The sequence below is a fragment of the Myxine glutinosa genome, chromosome 6, assembly GCF_964187855.1.
Source record: "Myxine glutinosa chromosome 6, kmMyxGlut1.1, whole genome shotgun sequence".
Lineage (NCBI taxonomy): Eukaryota > Metazoa > Chordata > Myxini > Myxiniformes > Myxinidae > Myxine > Myxine glutinosa.
The window spans coordinates 184399630-184419570 of NC_136266.1; the positions used below are offsets into that span (position 1 = coordinate 184399630).

Genomic DNA, 19941 nt, shown 5'->3' on the forward strand with positions numbered 1-19941 from the left:
TATGAACCGCGTTGTCCGCTTGCTCTTTGCGTAAGCATTAGCGTGCGCAGCATCGCGCTTTATATGGTGACCCCGACGTGATTTAATTTGATGATTTCGAGACACTTCCTCTTGAGGATCGTGACAATTCATGCGATGTGTGGAAACTTCCATTTCCAAAATGTATGAGACGGTCGATGAAGAACGCAGACTTGAACAGGATGCAGCAAGAAAACGAACGAGACGGGAGAACCGCACAGGATGCTGCTGCAACAACGATGAGGAGGGTTGCAGAGGAGCGAGGGGTTGGAGAGGAGTTAGGGGTTGGAGAGTGAGGAGCTAGGGATTGGAGAGTGAGGAGCTAGGGGTTGGGGAGTGAGGAGCTAGGGGTTGGGGAGTGAGGAGCTAGGGGTTGGGGAGTGAGGAGCTAGGGGTTGGGGAGTGAGGAGCTAGGGGTTGGGGAGTGAGGAGCTAGGGGTTGGGGAGTGAGGACCTAGGGGTTGGGGAGTGAGGAGCTAGGGGTTGGGGAGTGAGGGGTTGGGGAGTGGGGAGCTAGGGGTTGGGGAGTGACAGGCTAGGGGATGGGGAGTGAGGAGCTAAGGGTTGGGGCGTGAGGGGCTAGGGGATGGAGAGTGAGGAGCGAGGAGTTGGAGAGTGAGAAGCTAGGGATTGGGGAGTGAGGAGTTAGGGGTTGGGGAGTGAGGAGCTCGGGGTTGGGGAGTGAGGAGCTCGGGGTTGGGGAGTGAGGAGCTAGGGGTTGGGGAGTGAGGAGCTAGGGGTTGGGGAGTGAGGAGCTAGGGGTTGGAGAGGAGCGAGAAATTGGAGAGGAGCGAGGGGTTGGAGAGTGAGGAGCGAGGGGTTGGAGAGTGAGGAGCGAGGAGTTGGAGAGTGAGAAGCTAGGGGTTGGAGAGTGAGGAGCTAGGGGTTGGAGAGTGAGGAGCGAAGGGTTGGAGAGTGAGGAGCTCGTGGTTGGAGAGAGAGGAGCTAGGGGTTTTGAGAGTGAGGAGCTAGGGGATGGAGAGTGAGGAGCTAAGGGATGGAGAGTGAGGAGCTAGGGGATGGAGAGTGAGGAGCTAGGGGTTGGGGAGTGAGGGGCTAGGGGTTGGGGAGTGAGGAGCTAGGGGTTGGGGAGTGAGGAGCTATGGGTTGGGGAGTGAGGGGCTAGGGGTTGGAGAGGAGCGAGAAATTGGAGAGGAGTGAGGGGTTGGTGAGTGAGGAGCTAGGGGTTGGAGAGTGAGGAGAGAGGGGTTGGAGAGTGGGGAGCTAGGGGTTGTAGAGGAGCAAGAAATTGGAGAGGAGCGAGGGGTTGGAGAGCGAGGGGTTGGAGAGTGAGGTGCGAGGAGTTGGAGAGTGAGGAGCAAGGGGTTGGAGAGTGAGGAGAGAGGGGTTGGAGAGTGAGGTGCGAGGAGTTGGAGAGTGAGGAGCAAGGGTTTGGAGAGTGAGGAGAGAGGGGTTGGAGAGTGGGGAGCTAGGGGTTGGAGAGTGAGGAGCGAGGGGTTGGAGAGTGAGGAGAGAGGGGTTGGAGAGTGGGGAGCTAGGGGTTGTAGAGGAGCAAGAAATTGGAGAGGAGCGAGGGGTTGGAGAGTGAGATGCGAGGAGTTGGAGAGTGAGGAGCAAGGGGTTGGAGAGTGAGGAGAGAGGGGTTGGAGAGTGAGGTGCGAGGAGTTGGAGAGTGAGGAGCAAGGGGTTGGAGAGTGAGGAGAGAGGGGTTGGAGAGTGGGGAGCTAGGGATTTTAGAGTGGGGAGCTAGGGGTTGTAGAGGAGCAAGAAATTGGAGAGGAGCGAGGGGTTGGAGAGCGAGGAGCGAGGGGTTGGAGAGCGAGGAGTTGGAGAGTGAGGTGTGAGGAGTTGGATAGTGAGGAGAGAGGGGTTGGAGAGCGAGGAGCTGGGGGTTGGAGAGCAAGGAGCTAGGGGTTGGAGCGAGGAGCTAGGGGTTGGAGAGCGAGGAGCTAGGGGTTGGAGAGCAAGGAGCGAGGGGTTGGAGAGCGAGGAGCGAGGGGTTGGAGAGTGAGGAGTGAGGGGTTGGAGAGTGAGGGCCAATTGGAGTGGAGAGTGAGGAGCGATTGGAGTGGAGAGCGAGGAGCTATTGGAGAGGAGCGATTGGAGAAGAGTGTGAGGGATTGGAGAGGAGTGTGAGGGATTGGAGAGGAGTGTGAGGGATTGGAGAGGAGTGTGAGGGATTGGAGAGGAGTGTGAGGGATTGGAGAGGAATGTGAGGGATTGGAGAGGAGTGTGAGGAATTGGAGAGGAATGTGAGGGATTGGAGAGGAGTGTGAGGGATTGGAGAGGAATGTGAGGGATTGGAGAGGTGTGTGAGGGATTGGAGAGGAGTGTGAGGGATTGGAGAGGAGTGTGAGGGATTGGAGAGGAGTGTGAGGGATTGGAGAGGAGTGTGAGGGATTGGAGAGGAGTGTGAGGGATTGGAGAGAAGTGTGAGGAAGTATTGGAGAGAAGTGTGTGGAAGTATTGGAGAGGAGTGTGAGGAAGTATTGGAGAGGAGTGTGAGGAGGTATTGGAGGGGAGTGTGAGTAGGAGTGAGATTGGAGAGGCGTGAGTATGGAGAGAGAGGAGAGTGTCAGGTGGAGAGGAGTGAGGGGTCACATATTATGTGAAATAAATAAATTGTGTTCATCACACCATTTCTGGATCTGATGAATTGCCAGTAACCATTTTGTAAAATTTAATGTGCAGCATCTAAATCAAGATGTCCAAATGTCACACACGTCCATGCACGTGGGATTCCCACGGGTGACCCCACTAGTATATATATATTATAGTATTCAGCAGAACTCCACTACATGGTAAACTTCATTTTTGAAATGACAGTAAAGGTTAAGCTCGTGCTTTTTAACGGCACAGACCTATAATGTGCCTTTGATTGTCCCTAACGATGTTCTTGCGACATTTACTTTGTTGACAAGCTCATTTGGAGTGTGCTCTACGTATGACGAGTCAAACGGGTTTTTTCCGTTACGGTTTCCCCTCTGAAGATTAAACTTAGCTCAGCACAGATGTTGCTGCTTTTCTATGTTGTTTCCAGCCAGTCATACATTCCTCCCCGTGGAGGACGAGTTTCTTGATCCTACGAGAAGGGAAGCCATGTTTCTGATTCTGGGGAAACTTTATTCTCACTTTGCTCGAGGCTGTTTCTTGCACTTTTCTTTGGTGTACAGGATGAATTACATTTTGTATATGAGCTTTGGGGATATACAGTACTTGCCATATTCATAAACTCGAGGGTATTTCCCTTTACTTGCACCTGCACAATAAATGATGACGATCCTTTTGTCTCCTCCTGTCTCCGGCCAGGCTACCTCTCCTGCTGCCGTTTCCTGGACGATAACCGGATAGTGACGAGCTCCGGAGACACCACTTGGTGAGTACAGGGTTTGATCATCGCGGTGATTGAAAGGCACGACTCGAGCTCTGAGAACGAGTGTGGAAAATCGATCGCATTTGCTAGAAGCCGACATTATCTCCACGATGCATGTCTGTGTGCAGCGCTCTGTGGGACATCGAGACCGGGCAGCAAACGACGGCTTTCATCGGTCACACGGGCGACGTGATGTCGTTGTCGTTGGCTCCCGATGCACGCAGCTTTGCTTCCGGGGCATGCGATGCATCCGCAAAGCTGTGGGACATCCGTGACGGCATGTGCCGGCAGACGTTCACGGGACACGAGTCGGACATCAACGCAATCTGTGTGGGTCGTGATCTGTCTTTCACAAAGCTTTCCTTGTCTTTAAACTCTTCTGAAATCTTGATCAGATTTGTTTTTTTGTGAGGAGGGATGTAAGTAAGATAGGAATGGTGGAAGAGTGGAGAGAGTTCTACAAAAGGGGATAGATGGCAGTGGAGGGGTATTGTACAAAAGGTGGGACAGCAGTAGCTTGCTGCCATTAGGCCTCACGCCACATCAATGGAAATGAGGAGGTAGACTTAGAGGTTTGCGATTCTCACTATCTAGTTTTGGCAAAGAAACTCCAAATTCTCGGATGGGTTTAGGTTGTGTGTTCGCTGAGCGTAAAACGAGTGTCGTCATGCCCCAAAAAAAGAGCATGGAAGAAGTTTCGGGAACTGAGTGGCGTGCTGATGAGGAGGGGAGTGTCGCTGAAGCTGAAGGGAAAGGTGTATGCTGCATGTGTGAGAAGTGTTATGATTTATGGGAGCGAGACATGGGTAATGAACGTAGAGCGGCAACGAAGGCTGGAAAGGGTGGAAATGCGAATGGTTCGACGGATGTGCGGAGTATCGTTGAGAGAGAGAGGAAGACAAATGATGAATTGCGAAAGATGATGGGAATAGAGCCTGTGATTGATGCTGTGAAGAGGAACAGGTTGAGATGGTTTGGTCATGTGCTGAGGAAGGATGAAAGTGACTGGTTGAGAAGAGTGATGGAAATGAATGTAGAAGGAAGTAGAGGACGGGGAAGACCGAGAAAGACTTGGCCAAAGATGGTGGAAGAAGAAATGCGGGTAAGGGGGTTAACAAGGAGAGATGCAGAAAATAGGGCAAAATGGAGAAGATTGTCATGGGGACCGCAAGGGTAACCCCCGCTCTAGCGGGGAAAATGGCCTTAAAATGCCTGTTGTTGTTGTTTGTTGTATTCGCTGAGTGTAAAACGAGTGTCGTCATGCCCAAATTTCATCCATAAATTGTCTTCAGTAGTTTACCATTTGATTGAACTGGGCCCAAATGTGAATTGTACCATAATCATTAACCGTAATCATAATTGTACCATATATCATTATAATCTTGATTGTACTAATAATACCAACTTAATATGAAGCATTCGCTCAGTGGTAGATCATTGCGTTACGACTTTTAAATTGCATTACGAGTCATACTTGCAGCTTATGTCAACAGAAATGCAACAGGAATTAAATAAGTAAAGGAATATCACCTCCACATTCACTCCGAATGAAACTTTTTTTCCATTCCAACTGCTTTCGTAATCTACTATATAAGACTATATAAATTATGAAGATGTTGGTCTGTCTGTCTGTCTGTCTGTGTGTGTGTGTGTATCGCCATTTTTCTCAGAGATGGCTGAACGGATCTTCGTCAATCTTTCAGAGGTTCATCAGTGAGTGCTTGGGCGTGTTTTAGGCAAAAAACAAAAACAATTTGAAAAAACAGTTTTATTTTTATTTTTATCGTTCTATAGTGCCTAAACCTTTTTGATTAATTACAGTTATATACAAGTACACATTCGCATAAATAAATACAAAACAATCACCAGACATTTGAACACAAATAATAAAACAATTCCGGAAGCGGTCTAAGTTGGAGTTAAGGCTTCTTCTTCTTCCTGAACGGCATCATACTTAACTCAGAAACGTGATGAACGCCACATTCACCAGTATATATTCAATAAAAAGGTAAAATGATGATTTGACATTCGTGATGAATTCTGAAATTGGATGTAATTACTTTTCCATTATATTTTATCCCATTTCAAATATGTTAATGTTTCTTTTTCGCTTGAACAACGCCTGGTACTCCAGTTATAAACACTTTTGTACTTTACTCGGGGTACAAATACAAATACAACTTTTTCAGGGGGGGAAACATAGGTTATGTGGTCTTGGCCTCATTCTTGGGTGTGGGGAACCGGGGGAGGGGCTTAAATTCTCTATGTAAATGTGTACCATGCAGCGCCACCTCGTGATTGTGGCAGAGGGTATCAAAATTTCCTTATTTTACCTGGGCAACACAGGTTATGAAGCATTCTTTGCACGGGAAATTTTTTCCTCCTTCCCTTCCCCCCCCTCCCCCAAAACGGAGGGGCCTGTCAAAGCCCCCCCCCCCCCCCACCACCCCCCTTCCCCGGCAAAGCCGAGTACTCCTGCTAGTCACCAATAAGTGAGTGAGCAACGTGTCGAACGTATATCTGATCCATTCTACCTGTGCCCCTCCTAGTTTTTTCCAAATGGAAACGCCTTCGCGACCGGTTCTGACGACGCCACGTGCCGCCTGTTTGACCTGCGTGCTGACCAGGAGTTGCTGCTGTACTCGCACAACAACATCATCTGTGGCATCACCTCAGTTGCCTTCTCCAAGTCCGGTCGCCTGCTCCTTGCCGGTTATGACGATTTCAACTGTAATGTCTGGGATTCCATGAAGGCCGAAAGGGCTGGTAGGTGACGTCCGCCTTGACACGCTTATGCTCCCTTTTCCTTCCTCTCACTCTCTTATGATAATGACATAAATGTCGTATTTTCTTTCAACATCATTTTTAAAAATCTCTATCACTCAGGGGGATTTGGTGCTATGTGGTTTATTTATTTTTTCCTTTCTCTCTCACTGCTGCCTTTTTGCATTGAGCATTTTGGTGTTATGCCAAATTGCCCTGAAGAGGGCATTTAGGATGTCAGCTGAAGCTCCAGAATTGGACAGAAAATGAGTTCCATTCCACCATCCGGGGACTACTATTCTTTGACGGTTTTTGATTGCTGACAATGTGCCCGACCTTTTGCTAAAAGTTTGACTTCGAAATTCTGCCAGTATATTTTGATAGTAGTTGGATGCGTGTGGGGCAAAAAGTGCTCATTTTAGAGCTAAGTATCGGATTCACACCTTCATAAGATCGTCCTTGGGAATTTGCCATGTATGAGATTTGCTAAGCTTTCAGACATATAAGGGAACTCTACCTACGCAAAATTGAGTGAGTCTAGCCTTGCTACATTATGCGTGAGCAGAACGTGAATTTCTCTCGATTGATCTAATTATCGGTGCTTAGGGCCAACTTCATACACCCATAACATTGTCATGGATGCACTTGTGGGATCGAAACTTGGTTTTTGGAGTCCACACTCGATTACAACCACTGTGCACGAACTTGAAGGTGAGAGAGACAATTGAAGGAAAGGCCCTACTGGAAGAGATACTTTAATGAGTGGAGGGGAAACTTCAGCTTGGCACCACACAGAAAGGCTTCAACGTGTGAGAAACTGCAGTCACTCAGCAACCTTGTAGTTGTCCTCTGCCTCAAATAAAATCTGAGTCGTCCATGAGCCGGTGCTCTTGAGGAGTCTCCACACAGTTCTATAATCCTTGCATTCGCACAATTCCGTGCAAGATCAACCAGACTTGCGGCAGGAACATCGTTGCTCTTCACAGTGCGATTTTATACAGTCGCAGTATACAACTTCCAGTGTAGTATCGGGTGCAGGGTTCTGCGCCATCCATTGGATACAACAACATGCATTTTAAGGCCATGTTCCCTGCTAGAGCGGGGGTTAGCCTTGCGGTCCCCATGACAATCTTCTCCATTTTGCCCTATTTTCTGCATCTCTCCTTGTTAACCCCCTTGCCCGCATTTCTTCTTCCACCATCTTTAGCCAAGTCTTTCTCGGTCTTCCCCGTCCGCTACTTCCTTCTACATTAACTTCCATCACTCTTCTCAACCAGTCACTTTCATCCTTCCTCAATACATGACCAAACCATCTCAACCTGTTCCTCTTCACAGCATCAATCACAGGCAATATTCCCATCATCTTTCGCAATTCATCATTTGTCTTCCTCTCTCTCAACGATACTCCGCACATCCATCGAACCATTCGCATTTCCACCCTTTCCAGCCTTCGTTGCTGCTCTACGTTCATTACCCATGTCTCGCTCCCATAAATCATAACACTTCTCACACATGCAGCATACACCTATCCCTTCAGCTTCAGCGACACTCTCCTCCTCATCAGCATGCCACTCAGTTCCCGAAACTTCTTCCATGCACATCTCACTCGAGCAACCGTTGCCGAGTCTGATCCACCTTCTCCATTCAGCATGTCTCCGAGGTAGCAAAATGTTTTCACACCTTCCAGCTTCACGCCGTCTCCAAGATCCAACTCAACATTTCCTCCATCTGCAGCTCCCTCTGTGCACACCTTACATTTGAATGTAGCTGCCACACTGGTTAATGACCCTCTCAGACCACTACATTTTTGATGAACCCACTCAGCACACATTGTACATTGAATGGAGTTCACTCCGACACCCTTCCTGCACACAGCACACGGCCACTTCCCAGTTCTTTCCACCTCACCACATGCTTTACCACTTGCCATCACCTTTGTCTTTCCGATATTCACCTTCAGACCTTTTGTCTCCATACATTCCTTCCACTTGTTCATCTTTTCCTTCAGTCCATCCATACTTTCCGCAATCAACACCAGATCACCTGCATACAACAACTCCCACGGTAAACCCTCCTTTACGGTCTGAGCCAGCACCTCCATCACAGCTACAAATAGTAGTGGACTTAGTACCGACCCCTGATGCACTCCCACCTTCACCTCAAACTCACCACTGTTCCCGTCCTTCGTCCTTACAGCTGTGCGTGCTCTTTTGTACATTGCCATCACTACTCTGATCAACCATTCCTCCACTCCTAACTTCCTCAATGCCCATGTCAATACTTTGCGTGGAACCCTATCGAATGCTTTCTCCAGATAAACAAACCCAAAAAACAACTTCTTCCTCTTATCCATGTACTTCTCCTGCAACTGCCTCACAATGAAAAACGCATCTGTCGTTCCTCTTCCTGGCATAAATCCAAACTGCATTTCGTCGATCTTCACTTTCTTCCTTATCCTCCTCTCCAACACCCTTTCCAATACCTTCATTCCATGCTCCAATAACTTTATCGCTCGGTACGAGCCACACTCCAGAGGGTCACCTTTCCCCTTGTATAGAGGGACAAGGGTACTCATTTCCCAATCCACTGGAATGCGGCCTTCTTTCACCACCAGATTACAGATCTCTGTCATTCTCTTCACACCCCAACTTCCTGCTGCCTTCAACATATCTCCCACAACTCCTGTCGGCCCTCCCGCTTTTCCACTCTTCGTAGCTCCTTATTATATAGATACGTAGCTCGTAGCTCGTAGATACGTAGCTCCTTATTGACTACAGCCCATCCATGCTCTTCGGGAGAGGGGGCGCCGATATTAGCTCAAACTACTTGATGGCAAATCGCTGTCTGATATGACGAACGTCTGGTACGCAGTACCAGCGCATCCTTTGTCGGAGGTAAATTCTGCTCACATGGTGAAGATGAGGCAAGGCAAAAAACTCTGTAGCGGGTCTCGTTGATGTCCTCCAACATCGGAAATCCATAAACATGGCACATTAATTGTTCAAGTTGATGAATGAATAGGTCGCTCGGAATGAACTCCTCTGCAAATCCGGAAAATGGTCTCTGGAACTTCTCTGAACCCCTCAGCAATGACACAGCCTTATTTTTGCCTTTGCCCTGAAAAGCGCTGGGGGTGTCACATCCAATGTACACATGAAGGCCAACCAATGCTTTTTGAAATGCCCTCTCCTATTGAATGAGTGAGCATACAGCGATTACCACAACATGGGTCGGGACTGTGGATAATCACAGTGCCAAAAAGGCTGCTGGCATACCTCGCATGCAGTTACAGGCGATTGTGCACCTCTTCGTGATCAGATTTCAGTTCTTCAATCATTTCCACAGTTGTCGTCGAACCGTTAATATCCATTCGGTGGCACAGTGAGCCATGCGTGATGAACACACGAACATCATATTGAACAACGTTGTCAATGGATTTCCACTGACGGAACAAAAACTCAACCAAAACGCCTTTGTTCATCCCGTTCATGAGATCCTTTTTCCATTGAATGAGGAGCTTCTGATTCTCGTTTAGGATGCATATTGTCTCACCGGTTCCATCACCACGACGAGGAGATGTGAAACTTTTTATTGCGGTCCAGAACTTTTAAACTGCCATGTTTCGGATGTAAAACTTTTAAACTGCCATGTTTCGGATGTCAAACTTTTAAACTGCCATGTTTCGGATGTCAAACTTTAAAACTGCCATGTTTCGAAGGTCAAACTTTTAAACTGCCATGTTTCGGATGTCAAATTTTTAAACTGCCATGCTTCAGATGTCAAGTAAACTGGCATGTTTCGGATGTCAAACTTTTAAACTGCCATGTTTCAAAGGTCAAACTTTTAAACTGCCATGTTTCGGATGTCAAACTTTTAAACTGGCATGCTTCGGGTGTCAAACTGTTAAACTGCCATGTTTCGGATGTCAAACTTTTAAACTTCCATGCTTCGGATTTCAAACTTTTAAACTGCCATGTTTCGGATGTCGAACTTTAAAATTGGCATGTTTCGGATGTCAAACTTTTAAACTGCCATGCTTCGGATTTCAAACTTTTAAACTGCCATATTTTGGATGTCGAACTTTAAAACTGGCACGTTTCGGGTGTCAAACTTTTAAACTACCATGTTTCGGATATCAACCTTTTAAAGTGCCATGTTTCGGGTGTCAAACTGTTAAACTGCCATGCTTCAGATGTCAAACTTTTAAACTGCCATGTTTCGGATGTCAAACTTTTAAACTGCCATGTTTCGGATGTCAAACCTTTAAACTGCCATGTTTTGGATGTCAAACTTTTAAACTTCCATGCTTCGGATGTCAAACTTTTAAACTGCCATGTTTCGGATGTCAAACTTTTAAACTGGCATGCTTCGGGTGTCAAACTGTTAAACTGCCATGTTTCGGATGTCAAACTTTTAAACTTCCATGCTTCGGATTTCAAACTTTTAAACTGCCATGTTTCGGATGTCGAACTTAAAAATTGGCATGTTTCGGATGTCAAACTTTTAAACTGCCATGTTTCGGATGTCAAACCTTTAAACTGCCATGTTTTGGATGTCAAACTTTTAAACTGCCCATGCTGCGGATGTCAAACTTTTAAACTGCCATGCTTCAGATGTCAAAATTTTAAACTTCCATGCTTCGGATGTCAAACTTTTAAACTGCCATGTTTCGGATGTCAAACTTTTAAACTGGCATGCTTCGGGTGTCAAACTGTTAAACTGCCATGTTTCGGATGTCAAACTTTTAAACTTCCATGCTTCGGATTTCAAACTTTTAAACTGCCATGTTTCGGATGTCGAACTTTAAAATTGGTATGTTTCGGATGTCAAACTTTTAAACTGCCATGCTTCGGATTTCAAACTTTTAAACTGCCATATTTTGGATGTCGAACTTTAAAACTGGCATGTTTCGGATTTCAAACTTTTAAACTGCCCAGCTTTGGATGTCAAACTTTTAAGCTGCCATGTTTCGGATGTCAAACTTTTAAACTGCCATGTTTCGGATGTCAAACTTTTAAACTGCCATATTTCGGATGTCAAACTATGAAACTGCCATGCTTCGGATGTCAAACTTTTAAACTGGCATGCTTTGGATGTCAAACTGTTAAACTGCCATGCTTCGGATGTCAAACTTTTAAACTGCCATGTTTCGGGTGTCAAACTTTTAAACTGCCATGTTTCGGATGTCAAACTTTTAAACTACCATGCTTCCGATTTCAAACTTTTAAACTGCCATGTTTCGGATGTCGAACTTTGAAACTGGCATGTTTCGGATGTCAAACTTTTAAACTGCCATGTTTCGGATATCAACCTTTTAAACTGCCATGTTTTGGATGTCAAACTTTTAAACTGCGGCAGGAACATCGTTGCTGCCATGCAACGATGGCAGTTTAAACTGGCGTGCTTTGGATGTCAAACTTTTAAACCACCACCATGTTTCGGATGTTTTGGATGTCAAACTTTTAAACTGCGGCAGGAACATCGTTGCTGCCATGCAACATGGCAGTTTAAACTGGCGTGCTTTGGATGTCAAACTTTTAAACCACCATCTTTCGTTTGTCAAACTTTTAAACGGCCATGTTTCGGATGTCAAACTTTTAAACTGCCATGTTTCGGATGTCAAACTTTAAAATGCCATCTTTCGTTTGCCAAACTTTTAAACGGCCATGTTTCGGATGTCAAACTTTTAAACTGCCATGTTTCAGATGTCAAACATTTAAACTGCCATGTTTCGGATGTCAAACTTTTAAACTGCCATGTTTCGGATGTCAAACTTTTAAACTGCCATGTTTCGGATGTCAAACTTTTCAACTGGCATGTTTCGGATGTCAAACTTTTAAACTGCTATGTTTCGGATGTCAAACTTTTAAACTGGCATGTTTCGGATGTCAAACTTTTAAACTGCCATGTTTCGGATATCAACCTGTTAAACTGCCATGTTTTGGATGTCAAACTTTTAAACTGCCATCTTTCGTTTGTCAAACTTTTAAAGTGCCATCTTTCGTTTGTCAAACTTTTAAACGGCCATGTTTCGGATGTCTAACTTTTAAACTGCCATGTTTTGGATGTCAAACTTTTAAACTGCCATGTTTCGGATGTCACTTTTAAACTGCCATGTTTCGGATGTCAAACTTTTAATCTGCCATGTTTCGGATGTCAAACTTTTAAACTGCCATGTTTCGGATGTCAAACTTTTAAACTGGCATGTTTCGGATGTCAAACTTTTAAACTGCCATGTTTCGGATGTCAAACTTTTAAACTGGCATGTTTCGGATGTCAAACTTTTAAACTGCTATGTTTCGGATATCAACCTTTTAAACTGCCATGTTTTGGATGTCAAACTTTTAAACTGCCATCTTTCGTTTGTCAAACTTTTAAACTGCCATCTTTCGTTTGTCAAACTTTTAAACAGCCATGTTTCGGATGTGAAACTTTTAAACTGCCATGTTTTGGATGTCACCCTTTTAAACTGCCATGTTTCGGATGTCACTTTTAAACTGCCATGTTTCAGATGTCAAACGTTTGGATCAGGCATGAGTTACCATTAAACTGGCATTACCATTACTGGCAGTTACCATTAAACTGGCAGTTACCATTAAACTGGCTGCCATGTTCCAGTTGTCAAACTTTTAAACTGGCGTGCTTTGGATGTCAAACTTTTAAACCACCATCTTTCGTTTGTCAAACTTTTAAACGGCCATGTTTCGGATGTCAAACTTTTAAAATGCCATGCTTCGGATGTCAAACTTTAAAATGCCATCTTTCGTTTGCCAAACTTTTAAACGGCCATGTTTCGGATGTCATACTTTTAAACTGGCATGTTTCGGATGTCAAACTTTTAAACTGCCATGTTACGGATGTCAAACTTTTAAACTGCCATGTTTCAGTTGTCAAACTTTTAAACTGGCGTGCTTTGGATGTCAAACTTTTAAACCACCATCTTTCATTTGTCAAACTTTTAAACGGCCATGTTTCGGATGTCAAACTTTTAAACTGCCATGTTTCGGATGTCAAACTTTAAAATGCCATCTTTCGTTTGCCAAACTTTTAAACGGCCATGTTTCGGATGTCAAACTTTTAAACTGCCATGTTTCGGATGTCAAACATTTAAACTGCCATGTTTCGGATGTCAAACTTTTAAACTGCCATGTTTCGGATGTCAAACTTTTAAACTGCCATGTTTCGGATGTCAAACTTTTAAACTGCCATGTTTCGGATGTCAAACTTTTAAACTGCCATGTTTCGGATATCAACCTTTTAAACTGTCGTGTTTTGGATGTCAAACTTTTAAACTGCCATCTTTCGTTTGTCAAACTTTTAAACTGCCATCTTTCGTTTGTCAAACTTCTAAACTGCCATCTTTCGTTTGTCAAACTTTTAAACGGCCATGTTTCGGATGTCAAACTTTTAAACGGCCATGTTTCGGATGTCAAACTTTTAAACTGCCATGTTTCGGATATCAACCTTTTAAACTGCCATGTTTTGGATGTCAAACTTTTAAACTGCCATCTTTCGTTTGTCAAACTTTTAAACTGCCATCTTTCGTTTATCAAACTTTTAAACGGCCATGTTTCGGATGTCAAACTTTTAAAATGCCATGTTTCGGATGTCAAACTTTAAAATGCCATCTTTCGTTTGCCAAACTTTTAAACGGCCATGTTTCGGATGTCAAACTTTTAAACTGCCATGTTTCGGATGTCAAACTTTAAAATGCCATCTTTCGTTTGCCAAACTTTTAAACGGCCATGTTTCGGATGTCAAACTTTTAAACTGCCATGTTTCGGATGTCAAACATTTAAACTGCCATGTTTCGGATGTCAAACTTTTAAACTGCCATGTTTCGGATGTCAAACTTTTAAACTGCCATGTTTCGGATGTCAAACTTTTAAACTGGCATGTTTCGGATGTCAAACTTTTTAAAACTGCCATGTTTCGGATGTCAACCTTTTGAACTGCCATGTTTTGGATGTCAAACTTTTAAACTGCCATCTTTCATTTGTCAAACTTTTAAACGGCCATGTTTCAGATGTCTAACTTTTAAACTGCCATGTTTTGGATGTCAAACTTTTAAACTGCCATGTTTCGGATGTCACTTTTAAACTGCCATGTTTCGGATTTCAAACTTTTAAACTGCCATGTTTCGGATGTCAAACTTTTAAACTGGCATGTTTCGGATGTCAAACTTTTAAACTGCCATGTTTCGGATGTCAAACTTTTAAACTGCCATGTTTCGGATGTCAAACTTTTAAACTGGCATGTTTCGGATGTCAAACTTTTAAACTGCCATGTTTCGGATGTCAAACTTTTAAACTGGCATGTTTCGGATGTCAAACTTTTAAACTCCCATGTTTCGGATATCAACCTTTTAAACTGCCATGTTTTGGATGTCAAACTTTTAAACTGCCATCTTTCGTTTGTCAAACTTTTAAACTGCCATCTTTCGTTTGTCAAACTTTTAAACGGCCATGTTTCGGATGTCAAACTTTTAAACTGCCATGTTTTGGATGTCAACCTTTTAAACTGCCATGTTTCGGATGTCACTTTTAAACTGCCATGTTTCAGATGTCAAACGTTTGGATCAGGCATGAGTTACCATTAAACTGGCATTACCATTACTGGCAGTTACCATTAAACTGGCAGTTACCATTAAACTGGCTGCCATGTTCCAGTTGTCAAACTTTTAAACTGGCGTGCTTTGGATGTCAAACTTTTAAACCACCATCTTTCGTTTGTCAAACTTTTAAACGGCCATGTTTCGGATGTCAAACTTTAAAATGCCATCTTTCGTTTGCCAAACTTTTAAACGGCCATGTTTCGGATGTCAAACTTTTAAAATGCCATGTTTCGGATGTCAAACTTTAAAATGCCATCTTTCGTTTGCCAAACTTTTAAACGGCCATGTTTCGGATGTCAAACTTTTAAACTGCCATGTTTCGGATGTCAAACATTTAAACTGCCATGTTTCGGATGTCAAACTTTTAAACTGCCATGTTTCGGATGTCAAACTTTTAAACGGCCATGTTTCGGATGTCAAACTTTTAAACTGCCATGTTTCGGATGTCAAACTTTAAAATGCCATCTTTCGTTTGTCAAACTTTTAAACGGCCATGTTTCGGATGTCAAACTTTTAAAATGCCATGTTTCGGATGTCAAACTTTAAAATGCCATCTTTCGTTTGCCAAACTTTTAAACGGCCATGTTTCGGATGTCAAACTTTTAAACTGCCATGTTTCGGATGTCAAACATTTAAACTGCCATGTTTCGGATGTCAAACTTTTAAACTGCCATGTTTCGGATGTCAAACTTTTAAACTGCCATGTTTCAGATGTCAAACTTTTAAACTGGCATGTTTCGGATGTCAAACTTTTAAACTGCTATGTTTCAGATGTCAAACTTTTAAACTGCCATGTTTCGGATATCAACTTTTTAAACTGCCATGTTTTGGATGTCAAACTTTCAAACTGCCATCTTTCGTTTGTCAAACTTTTAAACTGCCATCTTTCGTTTGTCAAACTTTTAAACGGCCATGTTTTGGATGTCAAACTTTTAAACTGCCATGTTTCGGATGTCACTTTTAAACTGCCATGTTTCGGATGTCAAACTTTTAAACTGCCATGTTTCGGATGTCAAACTTTTAAACTGGCATGTTTTGGATGTCAAACTTTTAAACTGCCATGTTTCGGATGTCAAACTTTTAAACTGGCATGTTTCGGATGTCAAACTTTTAAACTGCCATGTTTCGGATATCAACCTTTTAAACTGCCATGTTTTGGATGTCAAACTTTTAAACTGCCATCTTTCGTTTGTCAAACTTTTAAACTGCCATGTTTCAGATGTCAAACGTTTGGATCAGGCATGAGTTACCAACTCGTCAAATTATAGTGGAGTCATTTTTTAGTCCCGCGAATGGTGGAACAGGATGAAACAAGGTCGAGGTCGAGTTCGAGGAGAAATTACAGGCCTAATTACAGGGTCGAGGAGAAAGGCTCGCTGGGTGTTTTTTCTGACGATCCAATAGTGACCTGCTAATTGTTAAAAAATCCAGCTGAAATGGGCTGAAAAGTTGGTGCGGATGGAGGAAGCGAGAATGGCTAAGAGAGCGGATAGTTTGAGGGAGCAAGGTAGTAGGAAAAGAGATAGACCACAGTTGAGATGGAGTATTGTGTGAAGAGGGATATTCCAGAAACACCAACACGGTGTGGATATTTGGAAAGTGGAGAGAGTTGGCTGAGGACAGGGTGGAGTGGAGTATTGTGGGGGTTATTATTTTTTTTTTTGATACAAGATCAAGGATCGTGTACGAGCTAACATTAATCATAAAAGAAACAAACGGACACAGAAAACATATAATAAAGGGAGTTGGAGACAAGATGGGGAGAGAGAGGGAAGCACACAAGCACAACAGTAGAGAACAGGGACAACGGGAGATCTGTGGGAGGGAGAGGACTTGGGGGGAGGAGGCATGGGAGGGGGGGGGGGGGATGAGAGAGGTATAAAACACATGGACATGGCTAGGACTTCCAGGACAGAAATTAACGGCAGTAGAAAAGATCAAGGTTTTGGATGGGGGGAAGATAAGAGATGGTGGTGAAAGCTGTTTTAAAGACCTGAAGGGAGGAGTGGGATTGAAGAGAGTGAGGGAGTTTGTTCCAGAAGGCGGGAGTAAAGAGGAATGAAAGAGTGAAGGTGAATAGAGAGTGTTGATTTTGGCAGATTCACCAGAAGAGGGTTGCTGGCAGCTCTTGAAAATAATTTCCCTGAAAATGGGACAATAAAGATTTTTTATTATTATTGTGCGACCTGTAGGAATATTAGGGGGACAGAGCACAGATAGAGCTGGGGGAGCAAGGCTAGAGAGGAGTTGGTAGAAGACAGAAAGCCCACCAACCTGCCTGCGGTGAGTGAGTGAAAGGCCCTCGGAGTTATCTTCATCGCAGGAGATTCCAATGATCCTGAAAGCTTTGGTTTTAACAGCGTGAAGCCGAGCTAGGTGTGTGGCAGGAGCACCGGCTCAGAGGGGGGAACAGTATTCCATTGATTATGGGTATGGGTTATGCAGGGCAGGAGCCTGGTGCCATTATACCTCACCCTTTAATAAAGGTAAGAGAAGGAAGAAGAATTCCCTGGAAACCAGCTTGATTCCAGAAGATTAGAACCCTTATCCAGTTTATTTATTTAGTTTTACGAATAAGCACTGAAAAACAGAAATCAGTACCCATTTACACCATAGAAATGGTACAAAAGATTTTGGGGCAGAATCGGACCACAATGTCATCCACAGGCCGATGGACATGCCATCCATTGCTCCAACGGAACATCGTACCCACCCACATTGCCACGGATGTAGTTTTGTGGTTTCCGTTGGCTCATCGTAGCTCAGCTGCCTTTTGATGGCATTTGCTCCATCAAAGGTTCCACTTTCTCTCTCGGCTTCCTGAGTTGCCACTAACCAGTCCAACCGGATCATGTGTGCTTTTTAGGCGACACCATCTCCTTACTGGATGGCCATATGCTCCCAAACCTTTGTCAGGTGCTGTTTAGGTCCTGCAGGATGTCACAGTCACTCTCCCCACTGGCAAGCCAGAGAGGGAAGTCAGTTTAGTCACCGACTACCCGACCATGCGGCAGGTCTCATTGGTTTACATGTTACCAGTGGCAGGTTACATGTTACCATCTGACTTCAAACTTTATTGTGCTGCCTCCAGCTGCTGGATTTGAACCCAAAATATCTGGAATGATGGTCTAGTGTCCTCACCATTAGGCCACCACTGTATTCTTAATGTACAGGGTGAATCAAAAGTAGCGCCCGCGCCCGCGCCCGATTTCTGTTTTTTCGGCTGTCGGATTCTTTCTGGGATGTCATGTTGTTAATAATTGTCTTGCAGATTATTAATTTTCTTAGTTTATTTATTTTTGTTTTTGTTTTGCAGGTTATTGCTGAGAGTTTGGAAAGTTACTGAATTTGCACCAAATTGAACCATGAATTACCTTTCAATGAATTAACGCATTGCGGCCGTGAAACATTACTACAAATGTAATGAACAACCAACGATGGCGGCACGCCTTTTGGCACAGGAATTCGATATAAACCCACCCCAGGGAAGAAACATACGATTGATTGTCGAGAAATTTGAAGCAACAGGGTCGGTAGCCACTGCAAAGAAGTCCGGTCGTCCGAAAACGGCAACGAATGTAGCTAAGGCTGAAGAAGCCATCAGGAGACTGGAACAAAGTCCGCAAAAGGCAACTCGCCGTTTATCTGCAGAGATGGAAGTGAGCCAATCAAGTGTTATCCGTATCCTTCACCAGAAAAACTGGAAACCTTACATTCCACGCTTACTGCATGCCCTTCATGATGGAGACGACGACCGCCGTCTTCAATTTTGCGAAGAGTTCTTAGCTAAACTTGACGAAGAGGACACAATGCTCGACAACATCTGGTGGTCAGATGAGGCATGTTTTAAGCTTAACGGCACAATTATAAAAAAAAAAATATAACCACCTTTAGAGGCCATTTTACCCCGCAAAGCAGGGGTTGGCCTTTTTCGGGAACCGTGGTTGTTGTTGTTTTTGGTCCCATTTTTGAAGCAATGTTTTACGGCCGGATGCCCTTCCTGACGCAAACCCTTTTTGCCGCCAACCTAACGGCACAATTAACAGACACATTTGTGTCGACTGGGCTGCGGAGAACCCAAGAGTGACAGTTGAGAAGGAGGTATATTTACCTGGCGTGACAGTTTGGGCAGCCATATCTCCATTAGGGATAATTGGACACTTTTTCTTTGAGGGATGTCACTGCAGAAATTTACCTGGAATCATTTAATGAAATCATTTATTTCTACCTTCTTGTACACTAATACAAATGGCAAACAAACAATCAACTGACAGAAAAAAAAATATATATATATATAAACAGAAATCTGGCGCTACTTTTGACTCGACCTGTATACATCTTAATGTCTATTTCTCGATGATAAAACGGACTTCAGCAAGTTTATTTAAAAGCAGCCGCTGTCTCCCATTACGTTTTTGTTAAGAAATGGTGACAGTTCACCGCCATGTATTTATTAAACCATATTTAATCAGCGATGTTGATCCGTTCTCTCCATCTTTGTGTTTCTTCTTTCCTTGTCCTCTTTCCTCCATTTTCAGGTGTTCTTGCAGGCCACGATAATCGTGTCAGCTGTCTGGGAGTAACGGATGATGGGATGGCTATTGCGACTGGATCCTGGGACAGCTTCCTCAAAATCTGGAATTAGCATGGAGGGTTGGGGGAAGGGGGATAAATAATGTTGGAGTGGGGATGGGGGAGTGATATCGTGGAGGAACGATGTAGAGTAAAAAGTGAAATCCGATGCTACTTTGGTTTCAAAACCCCTTTTCCCCTCATTTCTCATTTCATTTCAGAGTAAAATGTCATTTTTAGCCTTTATTTTCTATCAGTTTTTCGACGGTTTCTTTGTTTTCTCTTTTGTTTACGCTTATCGTCATCTGCTTTTATAATTCTTTCAGTATCTCCTCTTTATCTCTTTCTCACTCCTCCCCTCCCCCACCATATCGTTCTCACACTCCAAATCTCTCCAGTCTCTATCGCCCACCCCCACCTCTCTCTCTCGCCCACCCCCACCTCTCTCTCTCGCCCACCCCCACCTCTCTCTCTCTCTCTCTCGCCCACCCCCACCTCTCTCTCTCTCGCCCACCCCCACCTCTCTCTCTCTCTCACCCACCCCCACCTCTCTCTCTCTCTCTCTCGCCCACTCCCACCCCTCTCTCTCGCCCACACTCACACCTCTTTCTCGCCCACGCACCCCTCTCCCTCAACCACC

At 44.3% G+C, this 19941-nt stretch overlaps 1 protein-coding gene across 2 annotated transcripts in view; it reads left to right on the top strand.

Annotated features, from left to right (window-relative positions):
• LOC137429025 (guanine nucleotide-binding protein G(I)/G(S)/G(T) subunit beta-1) overlaps positions 1 to 19730 on the top strand; it is a 139085-nt gene extending 119355 nt beyond the window's left edge. For both annotated transcript variants that reach the window (XM_068119020.2, XM_068119021.2), the window contains exons 7-10: positions 3289 to 3355; positions 3481 to 3682; positions 5902 to 6118; positions 19268 to 19730. In XM_068119020.2, coding sequence (XP_067975121.2) covers positions 3289 to 3355; positions 3481 to 3682; positions 5902 to 6118; positions 19268 to 19374 — 593 coding nt within the window. In that variant the 3' untranslated portion in view covers positions 19375 to 19730. The remainder of the gene's footprint in view (positions 1 to 3288; positions 3356 to 3480; positions 3683 to 5901; positions 6119 to 19267) is intronic.
• Positions 19731 to 19941: the final 211 nt, after the last annotated feature.